Below are 25,714 nucleotides of genomic sequence, written 5' to 3' on the forward strand. Positions count from 1 at the left end.
CCAATTTTTCTCAAACATCCAAAAGATTGAAGAGGAGGGAACACTCCCAAAGACATTCTATGAAGCCACCATCACCCTGATACCAAGAACCAGACAAAGACACCATCCAAAAAGAAAATTACAGGCCAATATCTTTGATGAATATAGATGCAAAACTTCTCAACAAAATGTTAGCAAACTGAATCCAACAATACATAAAAAAGATCATACACCACGACCAAGTAGGATTTATCCCAGGTTCACTGGGATGGTTCAACAAATGCAAATCAATCAATGTAATATACCACATTAACAAAAGAAAAGTCAAAACCCACATGATCATCTTGATAGATTCAGAAAAAGCATTTGACAAAATTCAACATCCATTCATGATAAAAACTCTTACCAAAGTGGGAATAGAGGGAACATATCTCGACATAATAAAAGCCATTAATAATAAGCCAACAGCCAACATAATACTCAGTGGTGAAAAGCTGAAAGCCTTCCCACTAAAATCTGGAACAAGACAAAGATGTCCACTCTCACCACTTCTCTTCAACATAGTATTGGAAGTCCTAGCCACAGCAATCAGACAAGAAAGAGAAATAAAAATTATCCAAATTGGAAGGGAAGAGGTAAAATAGTCACTATATGCAGCTGACATGATACTATATATAAAAATCCCTAAGGACTCCACACAAAAACTACTAGACCTAACAAATGAATTCAGCAAAGTGGCAGGACACAAGATTAACATTCAGAAATCAGTTGCATTCCTTTACACTAACAACGAAATATCAGAAAATGAATGTAAAAAAACAATACCTTTTAAAATTGCACCAAAAAATAAATACTTAGGAATAAACCTGACCAAGGTGGTGAAAGACTTGTATGCTGAGAACTATAAAACATTAATAAAGGAAATAAAAAGGAGTCAAAGAAATGGAAAGATATCCCATGCTCTTGAATTGGCAGAATCAATATTGTCAAAATGACTATTCTACCCAAGGCAATCTACAGATTCAGTGCAATCCCTATCAAATTACCCATGACATTTTTCACAGAATTAAAACAAATAATCCAAAAATTTATATGGAACCATAAAAGACCCAGAGTTGCTAGAGCAATCCTGAGGGAAAAAAAACAAAGCAAGAGGCATAACTCTCCCAGACTTCAGACAATACTACAAAGCTATAGTAATCAAAACAGTGTGGTATTGGTACAAAAACAGGCATAAGGATCAATGGAACAGAATAGAGAGCTCAGAAATAAACCCATACACCTAAGGTCAATTAACCTTCGACAAAGGAGGCAAGAATATAAAATAGGAAAAAGACAGTCTCCTCAGCAAGTGCTGCTGGGAAAGCTGGACAGTTGCATGTAAATCAATGAAGTTAGAACACACCCTCACGTCATGCACAAAAATAAACTCAAAATGTCTTAAAGACTTAAACATAAGACATGACACCATAAAACTCTTAGAAAAGAACATAGGCAAAACATTCTCTGACATAAATCACACCAATGTTTTCTTAGGTCAGTCTCCCAAGGCAATAAAAATAAAAACAGAAGGGACCTACAAGCTTTTGCACAGCAAAGAAAATCATTAAAAAAAAAAGCAAAATGACAACCTATGGAATGGGAGAAAATATTTGCAAATGATGTGACTGACAAGGGCTTAATCTCTAAAATATACAAACAGCTCATACAACACAACAACAAAAAAAGAAACAACCCAAGTGAAAATGAGCAGAAGACTTTAGTAGAAATTTCTCCAAAGAAGACATACAGATGACAGGTAGGCACATGAAAAGATGCTCAACATCATTAATTATTAGAGAAATGCAAATGAAAACTACAAAGAGGTACCACTTCACACCTGTCAGAATGGCCAAAATTAAAAAGTCTACAAATAACAAATGCTGGAGAGGGTGTGGAGAAAAGGGTACCCTCTTGCACTGTTGGTGGGAATGTAAATTGATACAGCCACTATGGAGAACAGTATGGAGGTTCCTTAAAAAACTGAAAATAGAATTACCATAAGATCCAGCAATCCCACTCCTGGGAATATACCCAGACAAATCTATAATTCAAAAAGATACATGCACCCCTATGTTCATGGCAATGTTCACAACAGCCAAAACATGGGAACAACCTAAATGGCCATCAATAGATGAATGGATAAAGAAGATGTGGTACATACGTACAATGTAATACTACTCAGCCATAAAAAAGAATGGAATAATGCCATTTGCAGCAACATGGATGCAACTAGAGATTATCATACTAAGTGAAGTTAGTCAGAAAGAGAAAGACAAATATCATATAAAATCACTTCTACGTGGAATCTAAAATATGGCACAAATGAACTTATCTACAAAACAGAAACAGACTCGTAGACATAGAGAACAGACTTGTGGTTGCCAAAGGGGTGGGGGAGAAGGAGAGGGACGGAATGGGAGTTTGGGGTTGGTAGATGCAAACTATTACATTTAGAATGGATAAACAACAAGGTCCTAATGTATAGCACACAGAACTATACTCAATATCCTGCGAAAAACCATAATGGAAAAGAATCTAAAAAAAGAATGCATATAGGTGTATAACTGAGTCACTTTGCTGTACAGGCAGAGATTGACACAACATTGTAAATCAACTATACTTCAATAAAAAAATTAAAAAACAATAGAATCACAAAATAGTGTGAATTGGAGGGGGGCACTGGGGATAAGTGGGGGTCTGTCCAGTCATGTTTGTACATGATTTTAAGCAGTTCTTATCTCATCCTAAGGAACACAGGAAACCATTTACAAGTTCAAAGTCATGGGCTGACAAAATATTAGAAAAGACAAAATATGAGCACATCTGTGGATACAAACAAACACAAACCCTGAACTGGATAGCTGCTGCCAGTGTATAGAGTGGTGGGCAATTTACGTAACACAGTGGCACCTCCCTCCCTATTTATTTCATTCTTAATAATCAATTAATTTCATTGCTTCTTTACAAAATGTTGACTTCGCAGTTTCTGATGCAGTGTAACTTTACTCAGACTCTAATCAATTGTCCCTTTCTGTGAAGAGTTTTTAAATGTACAACAAACGTGCTTGTGCTCTCTGTTGCTTGTCACTGGCAGGGGCATCACAGCTGCACAGCTCTTAACCCGACTGAGCATAACCTGATGGGTGTGGTGGGATCTGACAGTATTCATTTTATACAAAAAAAAATCAACTCTTTGTGGGAAGGCCTGGACTGACAGACCTGCAAAGTTAAATTCTCTGGTGAGCTCAGGACAAACTGCAGAGGTTACATTTCCACACATGGTTGACGAAGTCAGTTTGCCATAAATACATTCAGGAGAGACAATTCTGCCTCTGTTCATAGTCGATCCATTTTAAAGACATTTTTAACAAGCAGAAAATGCTAGTGTTGGGAGAGAGAGTTCTGGGAGGTTGCTAGACAATGACAAAGCCCTGGAATGAGCAGGAGGGACAATTGGCTGTTAGAGTTTAGCGTTTTACTGACAGAATTCCGGAGGCAAAAAATTAGGAAGAGTTCGATGAATAGTCTTTGTTCTCTGCTTAAAAACAGACAATAACAGATGCATGCCTCACTAGCATTTGAAATGTGAAAATCTACAAACGAATTTGATTTTTTATTTAGTGTGATTGTTAGAAATTGTCTCATGGGGATAGTTTTAAGAGAAGCGTAATGTTTCATAACTAAGATCTAAAATTTGCTTTCTAAATTATTTGTCTAATTTGGAAAAACAGAGTTTTCATTTTGCTGCTTACCTTGGGATATTTCTTTTATAATATTGAAATAATGTTCATACCATGCTTCCATTGGGTTGAAAAATATATTTTATAAACTTATAATTTATTAAAACTTATAGTATGAAATAAGATAACACAAGAAATCCTCTACTTTTTCTCTCTTTGAAAAAGAGTCTAAGAGCTTATGAACAAAATCAGAAATAATTGAGAAAACATATCAGGTTATAAAGTTTGGAGAAATTTTGACACTGATTGTATTAGTAAGGATTAGGTTTAACTACATATAGTAGATACCACATAGCAAAATAACAGAGGCATAAGCCAAATAGATTATTTCTCCCTCATTAACAAAAGTCTGATGGTGGGCAATCCCTGGCTGGTGTGATAGTTTTATAGTTACCAGGGATTTAGGCTTATTTCATGTTTTTGCTTCACTATCCTAGCATGTATCTTCCATTTTCAAGGTTGCCTTGTGATCCATGATGATTTTTGGAATTTGAATCATCTCATCCACATTCCAGGTTTAAGAAAGGAGGGTTGGGGGTCATTCCACTCTTAAGGAGTTTTTCCAGAGGTTAATACAGTCCTCTAATACTTTGGCTTACATCTGATTGTTCATAATTTAGTCCCATGGCTGCACTCAGCTTTAAGGGAGGCTGAGGCATTTCAGCTGGGTACATTACTGCTCCTAATAAAATCGGGTGTGTATTAACAAAAAAGGAGAGAATATATTGGTTAAACAACTAGCAGACTCTGCCAGAACTGGTATAATTCCCCAAGTCAAAATACCTTTTAATTTTTAAAATAAATTTTATTTATTTATTTGTTTGTTTGTTTGTTTGTTTATGGCTCCGTTGGGTCTTCTTTGTTGCATGTGGGCTTTCTCTAGTTGTGGGGAGTAGGGGTTACTCTTCGTTGTGGTGCATGGGTTTCTCATTGCAGTGGCTTCTCTCCTTGCAGAGCACAGATTCTAGGCATGTGGGCTTCAGTAGTTCTGGCAGGAGGGCTCAGTAGTTGTGGCTCATGGCTCTAGAGCGCAGGCTCAGTAGTTGTGGCACACAGGCTTAGTTGCTCCACTGCATGTGGGATCTTCCCAGACCAGGGATCCAACCCGTGTCTCACACTCATTGGCAGGTGGATTCTAAACCACTGTGCCACCAAGGAAATCCCCAAAATACCTTTTTATCTCATTGTTTTTAATCGATGGGTGTGTGCGTGTGTGTGTGAATGTATTTGTGTATGTGTGTGTGTACATATAGATAATTAAATCCAACACCAATCATTGGTAGGAAGCATAATGCCTTTAGAAAAAGATTATAGCATTAATTATAGATACATATAAACCTAATGAAAGACATTCACCAGAAAATATTTCCCGGATACTTTTGTATATATTTTTAAAGACTCATTTGCTTATAGACACAAAGTACTTGTAATAATTATTGGAACAATAGCTGTGACTTTGCTCTGCTGGAATTGCCTCTTGCATAAACAGAAGAAAGGTGCTAATCCATGTGTCAATGGATTCGTTGGCAGGAGTCCATCAAGGCTACTTGTCACAAGCATTTTTGTGTATGTTGAGACATGTACTTATTTTAATTGCTGCCTTTTAATATGTGTCAATCTAATTTTTTTTTTCTTTACAGATAGAAAAAAAAGTGAAAGGCAGGATGTATGCACCTTCCCACTGAACAAAAGGAAAGGCAATTCCCTCAGTTCTTGAGGAAGAGAAAATGCAGACTTCTCATGGGTTGCCTTCAACCCAGAGCAAGTGCAATCACTTTCCCGAGTGCTTTTTTGTGTGGCCACAATCACCACTATCTCCTTACTCCCCTCTGGGATTGGGCTTGATCTTTTCAACACTTCTTTGTAACCAGGAGCTAGAAAACACAGGATTTAAACATGGTGGGAAAGGAAGGATACTGAGGTCAGGTGAACAGCAGGGCAATCAAGCAGCTGTTGAGTTGGAGAGAAAAAGCTGGATCTTATCAGAGTGGATGCTGTCAAGTGTCACAAGCTTACATGACATAAAATTACACTTGTTTGAAGTATGCCATCACAAAATGCCAGCCTGACATTAAGTTGCTTTATAGAGGTATCATGTCCTTAAACAGCCTGCTGATTATCTGTGTCACTGGGGTGCCACTTTCCTCCCTGATTTTGTGATACCCTGGCTTGTCTCCAGTCGCTGCGAAGAGTGTCACCAACTTAGAAAAATTCTTAAAAGGAAATTAATTTTGATTTCCTTTGACATCCTAGAGAGTTTCCTTTTTAGCTGGGATGGAGATCCAGCCTCCTCTCCCATGTTAAGTTGTGGCAATTCACTGTGCATGTGAGAATCTTGGCTTGACACCCTTAAAAAACCAAAGCGTTTTTAAAATTTAAGTATAGCTGATGTACAATGTTGTGTTCATTTCTGCTCTACAGCAAAGTGATTCAGTTATATATATATATATATATATATATATATATATATATATATATATATATACATACATACATACATTCTTTTTTATATTCTTTTCCATTATGGTTTATCATAGGGTATTGGATATAGTGCCCTGTGCTCTACAGTAGGACCCTGTTGTCTATCCATCCTCTATATAATAGTTTGCATCTGCTAACCCTAAATGCCCAGTCCTTCCCTCCCCCCCACCCCCAGGCAACCACAAGTCTGTTCTCTATGTCTGTGAGTCTGTTTCTGTTTTGTAGATAAGTTCGTTTGTGTCATATTTAAGATTCCACATATAAGTGATGTCATATGGTATTTGTCTTTCTCTGTCTGACTTACTTCACTTAGTATGATAATCTCTAGGTCCATCCATGTTGCTGCAAATGGCATTATTTTATTCCAAAAGCATTTTCTATATGATCAGTAACGTGTTAGGCACTCTACATGAATGATCTCACTTAATTCTCACTGAATCTCTAAGGTAGGTTCCATTATTGTACTCATTGAAGTTGAAGTTCTGAGAGACCCAGTGACTTGCCTGAGATCACTCTGCTGTCTAGTCAGCAGAGAATGGGGATTTGAACCCAGCACACTGATTGCAGGGCCTGGGCTTGCAATCAGGATGGTGCTGCTTTCTTCAAAGCCTGTGTCCAATGAGTGATCTAGGTTGGGAGGAGAAGGTAAATTAAGAAATATTTATAGAGGGGACACAAGAGGGCAAGAGACAAGAGAAAGCATCTCCCCTTTGTCTTTAGAAAGACGTGTGGTTAAGAAAACATGAAGAGGTTTTTCCTGGTAGGAACAGGCCACAGGAAGTGCAGCTGAGGAGAGTCAAGCACTATAAGAAGAAGGCAGCTGGAACTTTCCATTTCCAGTGTTCATCTCTATCAGCACTGCTGTGATCGACTGGGAACGAATTCCCCAGTGAAACATCAACAAGGTAGGAAATGTCATAGTTATATTTTCTATTATCCCCCAAAGAATATATTAGCATGGCAGACATGGCTATAATTTGAAAGAAAGTGATATGTAGCAAACACAATTGTTGATAAAACAAGCTGAGTTTTTAATCCTCTGGTATTAACAAAAAGGCCAAGATAAGAAAGGGAGTCTCAGTTTTTTCTGTGCCTGTTCTCATGTGTCGTTGTAACTGGGCAACAACCATGCTCAACTGGTTTGCTCTACGCTTTTCTCTAATGAATGAACGTATATTCAGCATGTTCTGGACAAACCCCTGGAGGTCAGGTTGGTACCTGAATGGTCCAAGCAATGATTTGGGTGCCACCATCTACTTGCAGTTCAAACGAACGAACAAACAGAAATCCAGCCATTGTTCTTGACTCAGCCCTTCTCACACTTACTTTTCCAGTAACTTTCCAGTTCTATCCCCAGAACTGACCTCAAGTTCACTTATTTCATTCTCTACTGCCATCACCCTTGTCTTAGGCAAAATTATCTTTTGTCAGGATCAGAGACAGAAGCCTTTTAAAATCAATCTCTAAAATCAAAATGGTTTAAGCAAATACATATAAACCATGTGCCTGTTTGAAACCCGCCCACCATGGCTTCCTAAGTACTCTAGAAACAGAGTCCAAGCCTTGCTCCTTGTGCCCCAGCTGTGGAAGCGCTTCTCATTCTTCAAAAGGCTCAGGCTCTCTCTTTAGGCTTTTCCATTTTCTGAACCTTCTGCCTGGATACTTGGTTTTCCTCCTTATTCTTTAGGCCTCAGCACTGACCTCCCCTCTCCTAGAGTCATTCTTGTGGTGAGATTGGCAACCCTTCCCCAGCCACTCTCTTCATCCTCGTTTCCTTCATAATTCTCTTCATAACATTTATATTGTGTCTCGAGCCATTTCTATTTTCTTTCTATCTTCTCAGCCAGAAGGTAAGCTCTATAAGGGCAGGATTCTCAAATGGATCTGGCACATTTGTGGAAACATTAACGGATAGGCTAATTATTTTGAGACATTCCTCTGGATGGGAGCATGCAGGAATTTCTTCTTACTGACACTGAGGCAAAGAGCCTAATAAACTTGGTGTGATCTTTTCTGTCTCAATGATTCACAAATCTTTGCATCTTTGGAACCCTAATGAGACTAAGAGAGGGGAATAGACAAGACTTTTTTGTAAATACATGAAGATATTCTTATAAATCTTCATTTCTTATTTCATATGGTCAGTCATTTTCAAGCAGGAAGCGAAATTGATGATTTATCCTTTAGTAATCAAATTTATTGCCATCAATTACATTTTCCAATAGCTTTTATCTAAATGGAATGATTATGTCTAAGAAGCATGAGGTTTTTATAGGGAAGGGCAAGACTTCTGTTCCGTCCGTCTACGATGCTCATTGCAAAGATAAAGCTAGCATCTAACGTGGTCCTGCCACGCGCACGACGGGGCCCTTTTCTCAGCTATCCATCAAGTCTGTTCTCTTCCCTTTAAAGACGCACGTATCAAAACTGTCAATACTTTTTGGTCACGGATTCTTCTTTATTCTAGTTTCAATTTTCACGCCTGTAGCATCAGGTGTAGGGCCCCAGCTTTTTGATGAGTCAGCACAGTCTGGATGTGTTAGTGTCATTGTGTGTGTTTCCCAGGATGTAGGGTCTGTGTTCACTTTGGGAGCCTTAGTCTAAAATTTGGTAACAAATACCACTAGTGTCAAAGGGGTAAACTTTTTTTTAAATTTTTATGGTGAAAATGAAGATGAAATGAGTCCAGTCCTGAGTTGATTCAATATTAATACCAAATACTTTTAATTATTTCTGAAAATATTTACAGAATTCATTTCTGTATATCAAAGCAAATATTATATTCTTAGGCAATTTGCTTCTTATTTTATATTATAGCTTCTCGTACATTTTTGTAATATAGGGTTTCTACATACTGGATTTTCCTAAAGCGAGGAACATGGCTTGTATTTCTGATTTAGTTTCTTGGGATATAATAACCATGTCATGGGTTTTGTTATCTTTAAATAAAAAAAACTTGTCTACAATACATAGATTTGTTAATATTATATCCTCAGTTTGCCAAAATGATGTAAAATGATTTGATTTTATGTATTTTCCTGATTTTCCTTGCTACTCTTTGAGCATTAGAATGCCCTGGAGATTTTATAATACAGAGATTTTCCGTAGTCTAACCTCAGGGAAAACTTATTACCTCCTTTATAATTACTCAGTGGGTATGAGAAATACCTGCTCAGTGATCCATCTCATTAATGGGTCTTGTCTTGACTGACTTGAAAAGAACCAAGGAAAGGATTTGATGGATTTGTTCAGTCAGGTACTGTCCTTGATTTCTCTGACTGACTTTCTCTCCTCTTCACCCCCTTCTACCTGTGTTCATGCCCAATAATGAAAAGCTCTTACCTTCAGTGCAGAGGAGACCAGACCTTCCATACGGACAGAGGCAGACAATGTCTGTCCCGGATTTAGGAACACAAGTGGCACCATTTCTACATGGGTTGCTTTCACAAGTTGCAAACTGGCACTGCTTGCCCGAGTACAGCCTTGGACAGTCACAAAACCAAGTTTCACTATCACTGAGAAGGGAAAAGCAATTATAAAACCAATCAGAAAACAAAAAATGATCTTTTACACACACACACACAAATAAAATTAACAATTGTGTCTTGTCTAATAAGTGGAGTTTCTTCTTCTCTCTTTCTCTTTCTGTGTTTTTAAACTTATAAGTATTTGTAGCTGTGTACTTTACATTGAAAGCAGATTAATGGCTTTTTAGATTGTCCAAAGCTATGCATTCTATTTTTATTTGTGATTTAACTCATCTTTTATTTCACCTAAGGTGCCTTTTCAGGGTTTCATTAAATAGGTGTGGTGTTGCCTCAATAAAGTGTTTTAAATGTCTACTAGAAAAATCCATCTTAGGCTCCAAGCTCAGAGGAGAATTTCAAGCTGGGGCTAACCTTCTGCACAGAGGACAAGTCCTCCAAGAGCCACCCTTCTGGTAATTAGGAAGGAAAAGCACAGTGGGGAGCTGTAATGACTACACAGCTCTCCAGCTTAGACTTTGGCTTGGTGGCCCCAGGCCCAGAGTCACCTGTGAAAGAAGAGCTCAGGAAAAATACTCCTCTCACCTGCCAGGGAAACACTCTCCAGAGGGGAGAGTGACTTAAATCTGTGGTTTCTGCCTTCCCTGCATCTATTCCCCTTTTAAAGTAACAGTAGTTTTAGTTTTCCCTTCCAGACCCCCAGCCCTCAAGAATCTCAGCCCCCTGATTGGGAGGGGCAGACCACCTCTTGGTGTCAATCACAGTGATTAGTGCAGGATGGACCCCAGGGCCAAAGTGCTGGTGGCATCTGCCTATCCAGAGGGCTGAGAATAAATAACTAATATGTAGCAACAAAAATATTAGAGACTGGGGGAGACAGATACATTATTGATGATAGTATTTGGGTATTAGATCCAACCATTACACAACAGTTCTATAAGCTAGGTATCTTAACCCCCTTTTAGTTTTTAAGCCAATTTGAGTTGCGGTTTTGTCACTTGCAGTAAAATGAAGTCCATTTAATATTGATGTCCTTTCCTTCCATTTTTTTCCCTTTCTCCTTGTTACCTCGGTCCACCACGTACCTTGCCATATATGGATCTAGGTTTTTATCTTTCCTGCTTTCATCTTATCTTCTAAACATGACTGTTAACTCTTAAGGGTAGGTGCCAGGACCACCCTGAAAATTAGGAAGCTAACATATTTTGTCTTCATGACTCAGCCTCCTCCCAATCTAGTTGTAGATTTTACCCACACTATGGAATTTTTCTCTTGTCCTTCTCATCTTTCTGGTCTCTTGATAGCTTCCTTACATCTTTTAATCCCCTTAGTCCAAAATAAATTTGCTCACAGGAAAGTATCATATTCTTTCATACTAATGAATACTCGACTTGGAAATCTGGTGAGGTTTCCCTTTCCAAAAATGTCTATACTTTATATTATTTATCAACGTTAATGGGGTGAAGCACTATGGAGAAGGTATATATCAGGTAGCTGGTAAAGCTGGCTTTGGTGGGGTGAGGCTTTGAGACCTTCAGATTTTGCCAACACATAAGGTGATCCTGTAAGTGATCAGTAATTTACTCATTTTATAACTTTCACGGCAACTTGCTTAGCAGTTTACAAATAGTAGAAAATCTCATAGGTTTCTAGAGTTGGGAAAAAAATTAAAATTCAGTGTCACCACCCTAGACAAACTCTTCTGTTTTGGGGCAACAAAACAAAGTTTTGAGGACTCTTGAGCCAACATTGTGCCTTCTTGCCTGAAAATAGTGGTGAGAGAATAGCCAGACCACCTGGCAGGTACAGAGATGCCTTCTGGTGTGACTTAAAGGTTAATTAGGAGCTTAATGTTGTTTGGGGCTATGGATAAATCTAATGTAACTTTGCCCCCACCCACCTAACTTGGAGTTAAAAACTCAGCATTAAGCATATGTTTTCTAGGACAAAGTGTAGGAGTATAACACTCTTGAAAGCTGCATTCTAGATCAAATTTATCTTTCTATAGTAAAGAAGAACACCACATATATGAAAGTCAAACAAATCTAAATATTGATTGATTTAATATAATCAATCATATAGACTTAACCTAAGATGCTTTTATGTTAAACCAAGGAAAACACTAATTTTAATCATGTTCCATTGATAAATCAAGCCTCATTTCCTTTTTGTTTTCATCAGCTGTTGGGAGAATTTGCTTGTATAAATTCATGGGAAGATGACAGTTGTGTGTATTGTACATCAGTAGACAGCTAGAGCAGAGAGTGAACTAAAAATTCTCTAGAAAACACTCTATGAAAGGGGAAAATGCCTCCTCTGGCTAACCAAGGGCAAGGGTCCAAAGCCCTCTGGCCCATCTTGGTATTTCATTAGTACATTATTAGAAACAGTCAGCTTTAACGAATTGAGATTTTGCCAGATGATGGTACCTGTATACACTTCACTTCAAATTGTACCTTCAAATCCCAAAAGATTTCCTGGAGAGCCATATACTTCACCAATAGTTTTAATAAAATAGATCTTTGCTACCAGCTGTGTCACACCAGAATCTAAAAGTTACTCCTATTTAGATCTTGCCGAAGATCTCATTACTAAATCCCAACTTCTTCAGAAGCTAGCAAGTCAGCTCTTTTTGCTGTCATGTAACTCACTTCAATGCCTCTCTACACCCTGAAGCAAATGGCAGTGTCGACCAGGAAAGTGAGTGCCCTGAGGTTGAAGGACCCTATGTAACAGTTGATTTTTGGATAATGATTAAAACAATGTCACCCTCCCTCACCCAGTTTACTCCAGATGTTGTAACGTTGCTGTGGATTTATTGGGCACTCTTTAATTAGTTATGGGAGAATTATCCATATGGAATATGCAAACCATCTAGAAAAATGTTTTGCAAATCTTCCTCTAAGGAGGTCAGGACATTTTTCTGAATGGAAAGTAGCTTTGGGAGAGAACTTAGATGTTGGGGAAGCTTTTACCTGTACTCCAGAATACCGTATTTATTGCCAACTGCTGTCAACCAGTATCTTCTGTCACTGACAGAGCCATGTGCCATGGGATAAATAAGTGTTGATTCTGCTCTTGTTGGGGAGACAACATAAGTGCATGAACTAGTCTCTGTAAGACATAGCATGTGTACGTGACAAGAGAATTTAGGCAGTAGCAAAGATTTTAAGGTCTTAGTTCTGTAATGCATGGATTCAGATGTCGGTGGCTTCTAAAAGCTGGCCTGAACTACATAATGTTACCAGTGAATCTCCCGTGGAGATCTTAAGATGTACATTCCTGAGCTCCCCTTGCTCTCTGAGATTCTGATTTAGGAGATCTGGGGTGAGGTCGAGATTCTGCAGTTAGAAAATGTTATCAGGTGATCCTCTTGCATAGCCTATTTGAGCTGAAACCAGCTCTCCTGAGACTAATTTTCTCTCCAGAGTAAAAGCTTGATGGGCACCAGTTACTATTGTGTTCTTAGCAGGATGCCAGGGCATTATAATTTTCTTTCTTTTTTGGGGCAACATTTTGACTTTTGACTAACATACATCTGAAAACATGATATTTACCCATCAAAGTACAAAGATTAGAGGGTTTTCATTTTACTAGTGCCATATAGGGTCTATTGCACGTATATTTTACACTTGACAACAACATGAAGCAGAAGAAAATTCACTCATTTTAAACCTTAAAAAATACCACCCATCTAAGTGTATGCAAACATCTGTATATTTTGCACTATAACTGCTACAATGTATTTGATTACAAGTCACAATACAGTCAGCATATCAAATGATTGTCATTAAGTTTCTATGGTTATTAAAAATTATCTTTAGAAAATTTAGCTGACTAACAAAATCAAAGACGCTGGCTTGAAAAGGATGCTCCCTGTTTACATAGCACAGCCAGATGCCTGAAAACCTTCTAGAACTAAAAGGACTCCTCATGTATTAACTTAAAAAATAAATAACTCTTTCTGCACTCTCTGTATCTCACAGATCATTAGTGGATTTCAAAGCTGACACCCACAGTGTCAAGAGAGGGAGATTCTCAGCAGGAAAGTGTGCAGGAATGAATCCTTATGAATAATGTCTCTAGACACTTCTAAAAAATAAAACGACTGTTGGCAAAAAGAGCCCATCTCTCTTCATAGGCTCTTCTATTTATAGCACATGGCACAGGCTTAGGGAAGAATGCAAAAGAGATCCTGAGTAGCTGTGGTTCAAGAGGGACTGCCATTCTGCTTTCATGAATTTCCCAAACTACAACCACAGAGCAATACCCCCACCCCCCAGAATTCCTTCACATTTTTGAACTCCTTTCAAAGAAGTTTTCAGCTGTGTGTGGGGACTTGCTGTCCCAGCACCACACATAATTGTTTTGTCTGTCTCTAAAACAAAGCTACCTAAAAGGATGCTATTTCTTGCAACAAGGCATGCCATTATACTGGCCATCTTTCATTTTTAACTTTTGCTTTTTAAAAGTAGCCAAACCTGAAAATAATAGAAAAAAATCAAGATGAAAATTATCTTAAGGTGGTCTGGAAAGTGAACTAGGAGAGACATCATCTGTATAATCTACCCATAAACAGATAGGCCGGAGAAAATGTCCTTCTGTTTCAGGAGCTTTTTACTTTATATGGAAAGAATTTACTAAAGGCAGAAACAAAGAAGATGGAAAATGATAAGAGCAATAATAAAAGTCACGGACTCACACGTGAAGAAAATATAAAACATACATAAAACAGGAATAATTCACAAAAGATATAAAATATTTTTGTTTCTTCCTGTTCTAGGAGCTACCAATTCTATCTCCTGGGTATTTTGGGAAGAAAATTTGAATTTATGTTATAATCTCTCTCTTTTTCTCTCTCTTTCCCTCCTTCTCTCTCTTAAAACCATGGTTCATTTTGCAAAAGGTCTTCATTGATAAAGAAAAATGATCAGAAATTCCTTCCCAGCAAGAGACATCTTTTCCATTTCTTTTGCTTTGTACCCACTTGTCCTTATGAAATGGAGTTAAAGCCTTGTTTCCAAGGGAGGAGCCTCAGACAATATCAAACCCCAAAAAGAGAGCTAACATAGTAAAAGTGGCCATAAGCTAAATAAATTAAATGAGATATGTGTGAAAATGTGCCTAGCACAGTATGTGACACTGATCAGCTATTCATTATATTTTAGGGAAAAAAGAGGGCATAGGTGAAACATACAATTAATTGAGCCTGAATCAGTTAATGATGGCATAAGAGCTATAGAATGGAATCTGATACAAAGAGAAGTGGTCTGATTTGACCCAACAATTTGACTCCTAGGCAAAAAGCCAATAAAAATGAAAGCATATGTCCACACAAAAACTCATAATGAATGTTCATCGCATACTCATGATAACCAAAAAACAAAAACAACCCAAATGCCCATCAACTGACAGAAAACAATTTATATGAAATTTGCAGAATAGGGGAATCTATAGAAACAATAGATTAGCAATTGTCTAGGGCTGGGTTGGAGGCGGAGGGATTAGGAGGTAATAGCTTAACAGTACAGGTTTTCTTTGTGGGGTGATTTTCATGTTCTGAAATTGATTGTGGTGATAGTTATACAACTCTGAACATACTAAATACTATTGAATTGTCCACTTTAAATGGGCAAATTATATGTGAATTATATCTTAATAAAGCTGTTACCAAATATAAAAAAAAGTATGCAAAGAAGTAGGGAAAAATACAATAAAGAGAAATGGGCTGGGAAAGAAGGATATTGACGGGTGAGAAAATAAAATTGTGCATTAGAATGCATCATTTCATACATCCCCCAATTAAAAAAAGTATCTTAGGGTCTTGAGATTAGACTTTGTGTCCAAGAAATGATTTCAGACTAGTTTTCTTACTCTGTGTTCATTGCAAAATTAGCCAGTTTCCAGTCCCGTGCACCATAAGGGCATTTTGGGCAGGATTTAATATAATGTTATCAGTAAATTGTGATGCTTATGAAGCTCTGGAGTTCTCAGATAATTTCCTGTAAAGATAATGTGCCTATTTGGAGGCTATTTAAGGCTAGGAGAGTTGGTATAAGCTTTTAAAATGCTATTTTAACTCCTACTAAAAAGAAACAAAAAATTCTCTTAAAATGTTTAAGCCAACAACTTGTTGTTTCACGTGCTCCCCTGACCTCAGTCATGTTCACACACATACAGTTTCTACTCAGCTATTTGCATAGTGAGTTCAACTGTTGTCGGAAGGTGGAAACATGGCCTGCAATGTTGATGGTTGTTCTTTTCTAATATTAAGGACTATTTACAAAATTGCTGTGGGGGAGAATTTATTCCTCACAAACATAAGGAATAGTAAATAACAACTCTAAAAGACACACATTTATGAACACTGAAACATTTTTATGGACTTTGCTACATTGTTGAATCTGCAACAAGAAATGTATTTTTTTTTTTTTTTTTGCAATTTGTCACTTATTTCAGGTCCTCTTTTTCCTCAAATCTTTATGTTCTAATTTTGGGTTGGGGAAAAAAGCAAGAAATTTAGAGGAGTTCTTGCCTTTTATACTCTTATACTTATGCAGGCTTGCTCTTATACTACAGTTTGCATCTCTGCCACTAGAACAAGAAGGTGACGTCTGGAACTGTCCCAGATCTCCTTATGCAGAGTCAGAGTCCTGAACGATACAGACCAGATATTATTGACTGGCAAGATGTTTAGTGTCTATCCCTTGAACCACATGGTATATTTAGCTTATAATTCTGAAGGTCATATAAAAAGTGGGCACACAGTTATGAGGAACAATATCAAGTTTGCCACTCAGTACTGACTCTGTACAAGAGGTCGTTTCCTCAGTCCCAAGCCCAGTTCAAGTCTTTGTCTTGTGCAGCTCCCTCGCTGTAGCATAGCCTGCACGTTTACGTTAGTCCAGATCACGTTCTCTGTTCATCTGACTCCTTTCCTCCTTCCACAAAACGGTTGTTCAGATCTTTCCCAGTCTCTAAGCCCTGTGACCCATACTCACATGAGATGACTTCGTTTCTGACTCAATAGTTAAAATTTCAGTCATCAACATCAGTGCTTGACTTTCCACATCATCTCCTGCACTTACTTCTCCACCCTTCTCTCCTTTTACCCAGTTGAAGGATTTTGGGCAGGGAAGTAATCATACTATGTTTTAGAATTTTTATTCTAGGGCTGTTACTGTCCCACACGCAAAAGCCCATCTACTGACACCGGGTTGCATGAAGGAAAGTGCAGCATTTGTTGCAGGGCACCCAGCCTGGCGCCAAGCAAGGAGAACGGGCAGCTCATGCTCAAAAGACCCAAACTCCCTGATGGCTTTCCGGGGAGGGTTTTTAAAGGCCAGGTGAGGGAGAGGATTGCGGGGTGTATGATCCATTCACATACATCCTTCTGATTGGTTGGTGGTGAGGGAACAGGATGATGTGTCGGGAATCTCAATCATCAGCCTTCTGGTTCCAACCAGTCTGGGGTCTACGTGCTGGTGGTCAGCAGGCAGTTAACTTTTTCCACGTGGCGGGGGTTTTAGTATCTGCAAAACAGCTCAAGGACATGGCTCAGGATATTATCTATAGTCCTTGAGGAGGAACTAAAGGTTCTGGATTTTGTTTTATGACGAAACTATTATTAATTTGTCTTGTTTGAAAATTTTCCTTTGTTTCTGCATTTTCTCAATTCTCTGATTAAATTTGCTCTTTGGAACTCGGGGAAGGCCTCGGAGGCTAAAGCTTTTCTACAAACAAGAGGTGGGGGACATGGAGGTCTGTCCCTGGGAAGGCCCACAATCCTGCTAGGTTTCAGGGCTACACTGTGGAAAATGTACTGGGGGGACACTGAGGGAAGGGGGGTTTCTTTCCTAGTTCTGATGTGCTTTCTTCTTCTTACTGCTGCTGGGGGCACCCAGCAGTGCTCACTCCCAACAAGTTTCAGCAGTGTTTCCAAGTATGGTTTTCCAGTGAGTTCTGCTGGCCCTTTGGTATTGTGAGCAGCACCCTAGTGACTCAGCAGCAGCCCTGTGGGTGGCTTCTTGGGGAGGTCCTCACATCCCAGAGGATGAGTCAGCAGTGCCCCTGCCTGGTTTCCTGGGAGCCTCTTTAGCACCCAGTGGGTAGCTTCCTCTCCCATTTCAGGCCTGTGGCACCTTCGTGAACTTTTCGATATCCAGTGGCCACACTCTCTGTAAGGTGGTCTAAATACCCACCAGTGTGTGTTTGTGTGTGTGTGTGTGTGTATGTGTGTATGTGTGTGCTCCAAATTTGTTCCTTCCCTGAGTATTCTTCCTCAGACCTGGAAGAAGGGAGTGCTCCCTACATCCACTATACATAAACTCTTTAATGCATTGTTTACCTTTTAGGAGTTAATACTCTGTTATTTGTTAATAATTCTTCATATTCAACTTTCCTAAGTTACTATGTGGTTTCTGTCTCCTGCCAGACCTCAAGTTATACACAGATTAGCCAGTTGTGTAGGTTATTAAAGAAATCCAAGCAGAAGTGTAGATAAACCCAATGGAAGTGGGCATGGAGAGAAATGGTTTGATACATGCTTAGAGGAAAAATATTTAGCTAACCTGATGATTGGTTTCTGGTTTGGGCAATGGCATAGATTTTGATGCCATTCTTGGAATTGAAGTATACAGATTTGGAATATAGAGGGAATATATAATGAGCTCATTTTTACATGTATATTATTTGAAGCATCCATGGATATACTAGTGAATATGTGATGTAGTGTCAAAATAAACTGTATGAATGTAAAAATAATTTGATTTTGATTAAAATTAAGAGAACCTATGGATTACAATGCTAGTTGGTGTTGAGGGAGAGGCAGCTGAAGGAAAATAAACTTTGACTCAAACAGCTAAATAATTTAAAGTGCTGGATCAGCTACTTACTGTGTCAGTGAAATGAGAAAGGTTGCATTAAAGTATTTGTCCATTTTACTTCCGTTGTCACTGCATGAAAAGATACCTTTGTGTGTGGGAACACAGTATGGGAAAGTTCTTTTTAAGCTTAAATGAACACATACTTTTTTCTTGGATAGATACATTTAACATACATGAAACAGCTGTTGTTCCCAAGAGCAATTTGGTGAGCTTATTGGGGATAGTTGTGAAGGTGAAAGCTATGCTGGTAGGAGAGAGCTGACCAGATAGAAAGCATTGCAGCTCCTTTTCACACAACTGTTCTACAGACAATGGTGATGATGATGATAATTCATTATCAAATGAACCATCTGGGAGGAGTACTAAGAGGACAGCAGGAGTAAACAGAGACTGGCCCTAGCAAAGTATGGGCACGGTTGTCTTTTGTTTGGGGTCATAATGTTTCCCCTTAGCTTATTGTTATACTGAATGTACGATTAAATATAAAGGGTTCCCACCTTAAACTAAGTCTGAAGTAGAAAGGCTGTGGTTTTATTTTAACTGCAGTACTATCTGGAAACTCATTCTATTAGGGTTCAAATTTATTTATATTCAGGGCATGATTATAGACTATTATTTTGTATTACGTTGATAAAACTGAGACACAAAGGTCAGAGAACTGAAAACAGCTTTCCTGAAGAAAGAACTACTGATAATAAATCACTGCTTTGCTACCTTTGATATAAGTGTGCTTCTTTTCCTTTTTCTTTTTTCCTTTAATCCTGAAAGGGATAATTTGAGTTTTAAATACAAGAGGTTGAAAGTGGCTTCAGGCTTTTTCAATTAAAAGTTTAAGTTTTCAAGTTCTTTGTCCTGGAAAAGACTAAATCTCTTCTTGGAACTGGTTGACACTATGTTAAAATGGACTATTTCTTTGAAAACCCTGTACAATGGCCAGCCTTCATCAAAAGGCGCTTCAGCTATAGGTGAGCTTCTAAGTTCAGTGACCTTACGGACGATAAAGGGTAGTTTTAAAACGTATTGATGCCTGGTTAACACTTTTTTTGGACACTCTATTAGATGTAGCAATTTTCTTTTACATTAAATGGATAAAAAAACAGAACAGTCAACTTTCCTGCTGTTTCAGTAGTTTCAATTAGTTTCTCCCCCTCAATTATTCCATCAGACTGACTCCATAACATTTTGCTATTTGGGGGGATCATTTTAAGCCCCTTTCCCAGGAGTTTATTATTTTTAAAACTCCAATGATTCACCATAAAATGCATCTCCGTCTGCAGGAAGCAATTCCTAAATTGCTTCACTCGACAAATCCAAAACCGCTAGGCTCACTATAGCACATAAATAGAACTGGTTTGGAAAGAGATTACCTATTGGGTTCAGAAAACCTTCTTCTGAGACAAGACAGGTTATGGCACGGAGCAGATCTCTGAAAGCTAGAGGCTACTTTTCTTTTTATTTTTTTAGTACAATTTATTGGAAGTTTTGTTTCATTTGTTTGAAATATTTCCTGGTAAAAAAGTTAGATTTCCTGGTGACTAACATATATGAGTTATTTAGTTGGTGCAAATTCTCCAATCAGTTCAAACTGAATGACATTTTTCTATGCAACTTAAAATAGATTTGAATAGACACATATATATATATTTTTAATATTTATTTATTTATTTATGGCTGTGTTGGGTCTTCGTTTCTGTGCGAGGGCTTTCTCTAGTTGTGGCAAGTGGGGGCCACTCTTCATCGCGGTGCGCGGGCCTCTCACTATCGCGGCCTCTCTTGTTGCGGAGCACAGGCTCCAGACGCGCAGGCTCAGTAATTGTGGCTCACGGGCCTAGTTGCTCCACGGCATGTGGGATCTTCCCAGACCAGGGCTCGAACCCGTGTCCCCTGCATTGGCAGGCAGATTCTCAACCACTGCGCCACCAGGGAAGCCCGACACATATTTTAATACCTTTTTCTCAGAATGTATAAATCTTGAATTCAATTCCGAATTCATTTCATTTAAAGTTAATTCCTCCCTCTGCCCCTCCATGGCACATATATGCAAAGTATTAGTCTTCAGCACGAAGTTATTTCTATTACTCATTAATAGAGTTATATTTTTGGCATAGGTTTTATTTACAGGAAAGTGTAAAATGGGTTAGAAAATCTTCATTTATCTTAGTTGTTTTAAGTCTAATCAAAGTAAAATAGAAGCCAAAAAAGCAGGTCAAAGACAAAGACTTGTTTGCTAGTTTAATCACATGTAGAAATCTATTGTTCTCCTTGGGACTTAGAGAGGTTGATTATTCTACAGGATTTTAAAAGACAAGGCACAATTTATCTTAATCCTATGTCAGCATGTTCCTGAAACTGATTAGCCTTTCACACTAGAAAGAAGAGACACATTAGAACTTTCAATCTAAAAATCCTGCAGCTACTTTCAACCTCTGATATCTAAAATCAAGTTATCTGTTTTTTAAAAAAGTGAAAAGAACTGGCTAATCTATAAATTGTTCAGGAGTCATTTGTTCTCAAAAAGTATTGTTAGTGACTATCCCAATTCCTTCATGAAACCTCTAGGTATGAAGGTGTATTGTAATATATAAAACAGGACTATTTAAGGGATGCTTTGTTTTTTTACAAAAGGTGTCACTCAAGTCCCCAATAAATAGCTTCATACAAATATTTTTCAGAGATATCCCATCTGCCAAAAGCAAGGCTGTCACATTGTGTTTGGTTTTGCACTGAAGTTCCTTGAAGACAGTCCATAAGCCTCCTTGAAGGGCAAAAGGACAGGCCTTTTACCCAGCCTGCTGCATCTCAGCCAGAGCTAGTTTGCTTTCATTTTGAATCATTCATTTATTCACTCACTCAACAAATATGACCTCTCTATGCCAGACACTGCTAGGCACTGCGGTGAATAAAATAGATCTTGCCCCATTTTGTATTGAATATACAATCTGAATGGGGAGACAGGAATTAAGAAATTAATTATAAAATTACAAATTATATTAAGTGCTAAGAAAGATGATCACAGATGCTTCAGGAGAGGACAGCAGGAGGCTTTTTTTAGATGAGTGATCAGAAGGGAATTTTCAATAAAATTAATAATTAAACGGAAATACAAAAAATAAGTAATTGGCCTAGGTGAAGAGTGGGGTGTGTTTCAAACAGTGAACAACATATATGTAGGCCAAGATATGAGCAACAGCCTGACATATCCCAGGACTCAAAAGCAGCCATTTTGCCTAGTGTTCAGAATAGGGGAGGGGGCTTGAAGAACCAAGCAGAGGCTAGATCCTACAAGGATGTCTCTGATTTTATATCAAAATATACCCAACGTTTAACTTAAACATAATTAGTGTGATGTTTTTCCCCCTCAGTTGAGCAAGGTGATACTCTGTAAAAAATTCCTGCTACACATCATAACATAGTATTCATCTTTCTTTCTTCAATGGATTCCTTCAGCTAGTAATCAGTCACCACCCTCCCCAGCTTTTAAAGCAATGGCTTCCTGTTATATGTGGAATAAAATTCAACCTTTTTTTTTTTTTTAACCAGAGCCCACAGGACTGGACATGATCTGGCCCCTCTTCCCTCTGATTCATTGTCTTCCTCCTTTAGCCACCCTGGAGGTGCCATGTCAAGTCCCCTCGGCTCCACCGACTGGAGCAGCTCCCTGGGCAGCTCCCTGGGAGCCCAGGCTCACCGCACTCTGCCAATTTCTCACCACAGGGTGCCAATCATTTTTGCCTTGGGCTCAGAAGTTCACACAGGCTCCTTCTTCCCCTGGGCAGACACAGCCTGAAAGAGCAGCATTAACGTCCCTGAGACAATCTTCAACCAGTGGTGGTTGGAAGGAGTGGAAAAATGCTTCTTCCTTTCACCCTTTAGTTGCCCACTTCTTGGAGAGCTTCTGTGGTGGGCTTCTCAGGAGGCTCCAGCAGAATTGAGCCCCTGTCACCCAGAGCAGCGATGCAATAACTTCCCCTTCCCTTGACCTTGCCCTGCTCTGTCTCCTGGCCCCCAGTCTTTCGCTGGCTCCTTGCCATCACTTCTGATAAGTTGCTTGTACCTAAGCCTGTGATACAACCTCTGTTTTGGGGGGAACCCAAACTGTGGTCCTGACTTTGCAAACATTCTGTGTTTGCTCTCCATTTAGGCTCTTCGTGCTCTGCCTGGAACTCTCTTCCTCCTTTGTATAGCTTTACATGGGCCTTCTCATCATCAAATTTCAGCTGGAATGTTATGCTCTGAGAGGAGTCTTTAATCTAACGTTGCCCCCACACTGCTCATTTCTGTTTATTACATTACTCTTAATATGTTTAATACAGCTGATCACTTTTGAAATATTCCTATTTATTTTCTTATTAATTTAGTTGATTATTTACTGTCTACTGCCTAGAATGTAAGCTCCAGGAGAGCAGAATCCTTACTACACTACGAAGTTGTGTTCGCAGAGCTTAGAACAATGGCTGACATTTAATGATTACCCAATGAATTGTGTTGAGGAATTTAAAAATAAAATTCTATGCATTAAGAACACATACCTGAAACAATCTCCTAAGTGTTTCTATTGCTTAGGAGAGATATGTAAAACTTGTGTCAAGTAAATGAAAAGATCTGAGTTGATCTGGGTTGTGAATACTTGTGTGTATACATATGTGAAAATTCATTGAGGGCACACTTGAGATGCATGTGCTCTACTGTATACAACTTATCTTTAAATATAGATTTTAAAATGTTTTGACCTGGTTTGGTTCTTGGTGAACAAAAATATAAACCACTTCTGCATTATTAAGAATATAAGGCTACTTTCATGTCAATTTATTTTCAGATAGTCCATCAAATTCTGATTTTTGAAATCTTAGTAATCAAAGAATACTTTGGGTACATTTTTACATTTAAATGATCAAATTCACTTTATTAACATAGCAAAAGATCAACCTATACCACATAAATTCCCAGAGAGAAGGAGTCTTTCTTCTATGAGGACATTTAAAAAAAAATAGGACTTTTGATAGTGGAGAATGCATATTAATTTAAATTACTTTGTCAGCTGTTATGAAAATGACATATCTTAAAGTCCTTAGCATCGGTCCTATGAGGAAATGCTCTATTGGTTATGTGGACCACTTTTATTTTTACTAAATTTGTATTTGCCTGTTCTTTCTATGTGTGTCTCATGCTAAATTACATGGCTAAATTAACACCAATTTAAGCGTAGTGTCAAAATGGAAATCTAATATCCTCCAATATCTTAATCACAAATATATGTTTTATAAATGGCAATTAAGCTTTTTTGTTATACAGTGGTGATGCACATATACCATGAGGCACTGAAAGCCTTAGCATAATTCAGTATCACTAGGGTCGACCTCAATTGCTGGCTGAGTAGGCTGATACTTTTGTGGCGTGGGTTGAAAGGCTGGATGTTCTCCAATCCAAAAATATCTGCCCATTTTCCTATAGCTGCTCCATGATAATCTACGCTCCGTGCTTCATTCTTTTTGGGTGGAGAACTAAACGTTCATCTCATACTTTAAGGACTACTTCAATGTCACCTTCTCAGTGATATCTATGACCAGAAGTCATTCCTATTTCATTGACACATTGATGCCATTCACTTATCCATTCAGACATTCAAGAAATATTTATGAAGTCTTGACATGTGCCAGGCACAGAGTAGCCTTGAGAGTAGAAAGACACATCAGATGTGACTATATCTTAGTTTAGATTAGCAGTTTTTAAAATTAGTTTTGCTACGGGAGCTTGTCAAAAATAAAGATCCATAGACTCCACCATGAAACCTTTGAAAGCAGAACTTGTGGGTGTGGGAACTGGGCATGTGTATTAACAAGTTACTAGATGATTATGATACACATCTCTGGTGACCTGGTTTCCACATTTTCACAATATTTCTACTGTACAAACCTAACCCACTTTGGGAGTAAAAAGAGAGTATTTTGAATGAGTCTCTCCAACTTTTTAAAAATGGAAGCATTGGTTATGGTTGTACACTTTGGGTGGAATGGTCTTCTTCCAATGTGAATGGTCTATAGTTATATCAAATATTTGTCCATCAACAAATGATGACTGACAGTCTTTTCAAAGTGAGCTGTCTTCAAACAAAACATCTTTTATATGGCATGGTTTCAAGACCTAGAAAGAAACTTAAAAGTTGGCATCCTAGATTCCTAGTTTCTAGGTAAAAAAGGAAAAGATGCTCCATGTTTCTTGTCATGCTTTGATTTAAGGGACTAAATAATCTATACATTTTTTATTGAATAAAAGAAAAGAGCTCTTTATCTACTGGCATGGGTCATACAGGGATCATCTTATGCCTGTTTGATTTCAAAGCGCATTGAATTTTCTTTTGAGTACATTTTACAGGATTAAAACTTGACGTATTTTAAGTTTGTATTTTAAGATATCTTGTCTACAAAACAAGACTTATTCTCCAGTTTGTATGTTAGATAATATGAAATCAAGTCACAATTAGAAATGCCATAGTCTGTATAGACAAAGCAAAAAGAGAAAAAATACATATATATGGTTGCACTGAAAAAAAATGGTATTACTTTAGGCTAATGTGTTAAATATTTAGAAGATTCCAGAAATAAGTACTGTCATGGAAACTGCAACATAGTACATTATGAAAATGATAAACTCCTTAGGAATTTGATAATAAGGTGATAAGAAGATGATGAGGTGTTAAAGAGGTTAGTTTCTGCTATGATTTTTTTTAAGTCCATTATCTTTATTGGTGGCTTATAACACTTCAATCTATATACTGACTTTTCATTCTGACTGCTACCTTAACTGTGCCTATCACACATTTTTGGGAGATGAGTATAAATAATGAAAGGTTGAAAGTGCCCTCAAAATGTTGTAAAATTGAGGGTTGACATTTTTCAAAAGTGCAAGAGTGAGAGTTTCAAAATGTTGAATATTACCATGGAAGGAAAGTGTGCTTGGGAAAATTAAATCTGAGTGCAAAAAGTGAGGTAACTTTTATATTTGGCACAAAAGGTTGTTTTCTTACTTTTGGTAATGGAATATAATTAAGCACTTAATTGTTTTATTTTCCTTCAAATTCAGACATTGGGGGGCAGGTAGGTCA

At 38.0% G+C, this 25,714-nt stretch overlaps 1 protein-coding gene across 1 annotated transcript in view; it reads right to left on the reverse strand.

Moving 5' to 3' along the window:
• Nucleotides 1-25,714, reverse strand: part of EYS (eyes shut homolog) — a 1,734,738-nt gene that overhangs the window by 129,041 nt on the left and 1,579,983 nt on the right. The window contains exon 34 of the mRNA XM_061207220.1: nt 9,585-9,757. Within this exon, the coding sequence (XP_061063203.1) occupies nt 9,585-9,757 (173 nt within the window). The remainder of the gene's footprint in view (nt 1-9,584; nt 9,758-25,714) is intronic.

The sequence above is a fragment of the Eubalaena glacialis genome, chromosome 12 (assembly GCF_028564815.1).
Source record: "Eubalaena glacialis isolate mEubGla1 chromosome 12, mEubGla1.1.hap2.+ XY, whole genome shotgun sequence".
NCBI classification, from domain to species: Eukaryota; Metazoa; Chordata; class Mammalia; order Artiodactyla; family Balaenidae; genus Eubalaena; species Eubalaena glacialis.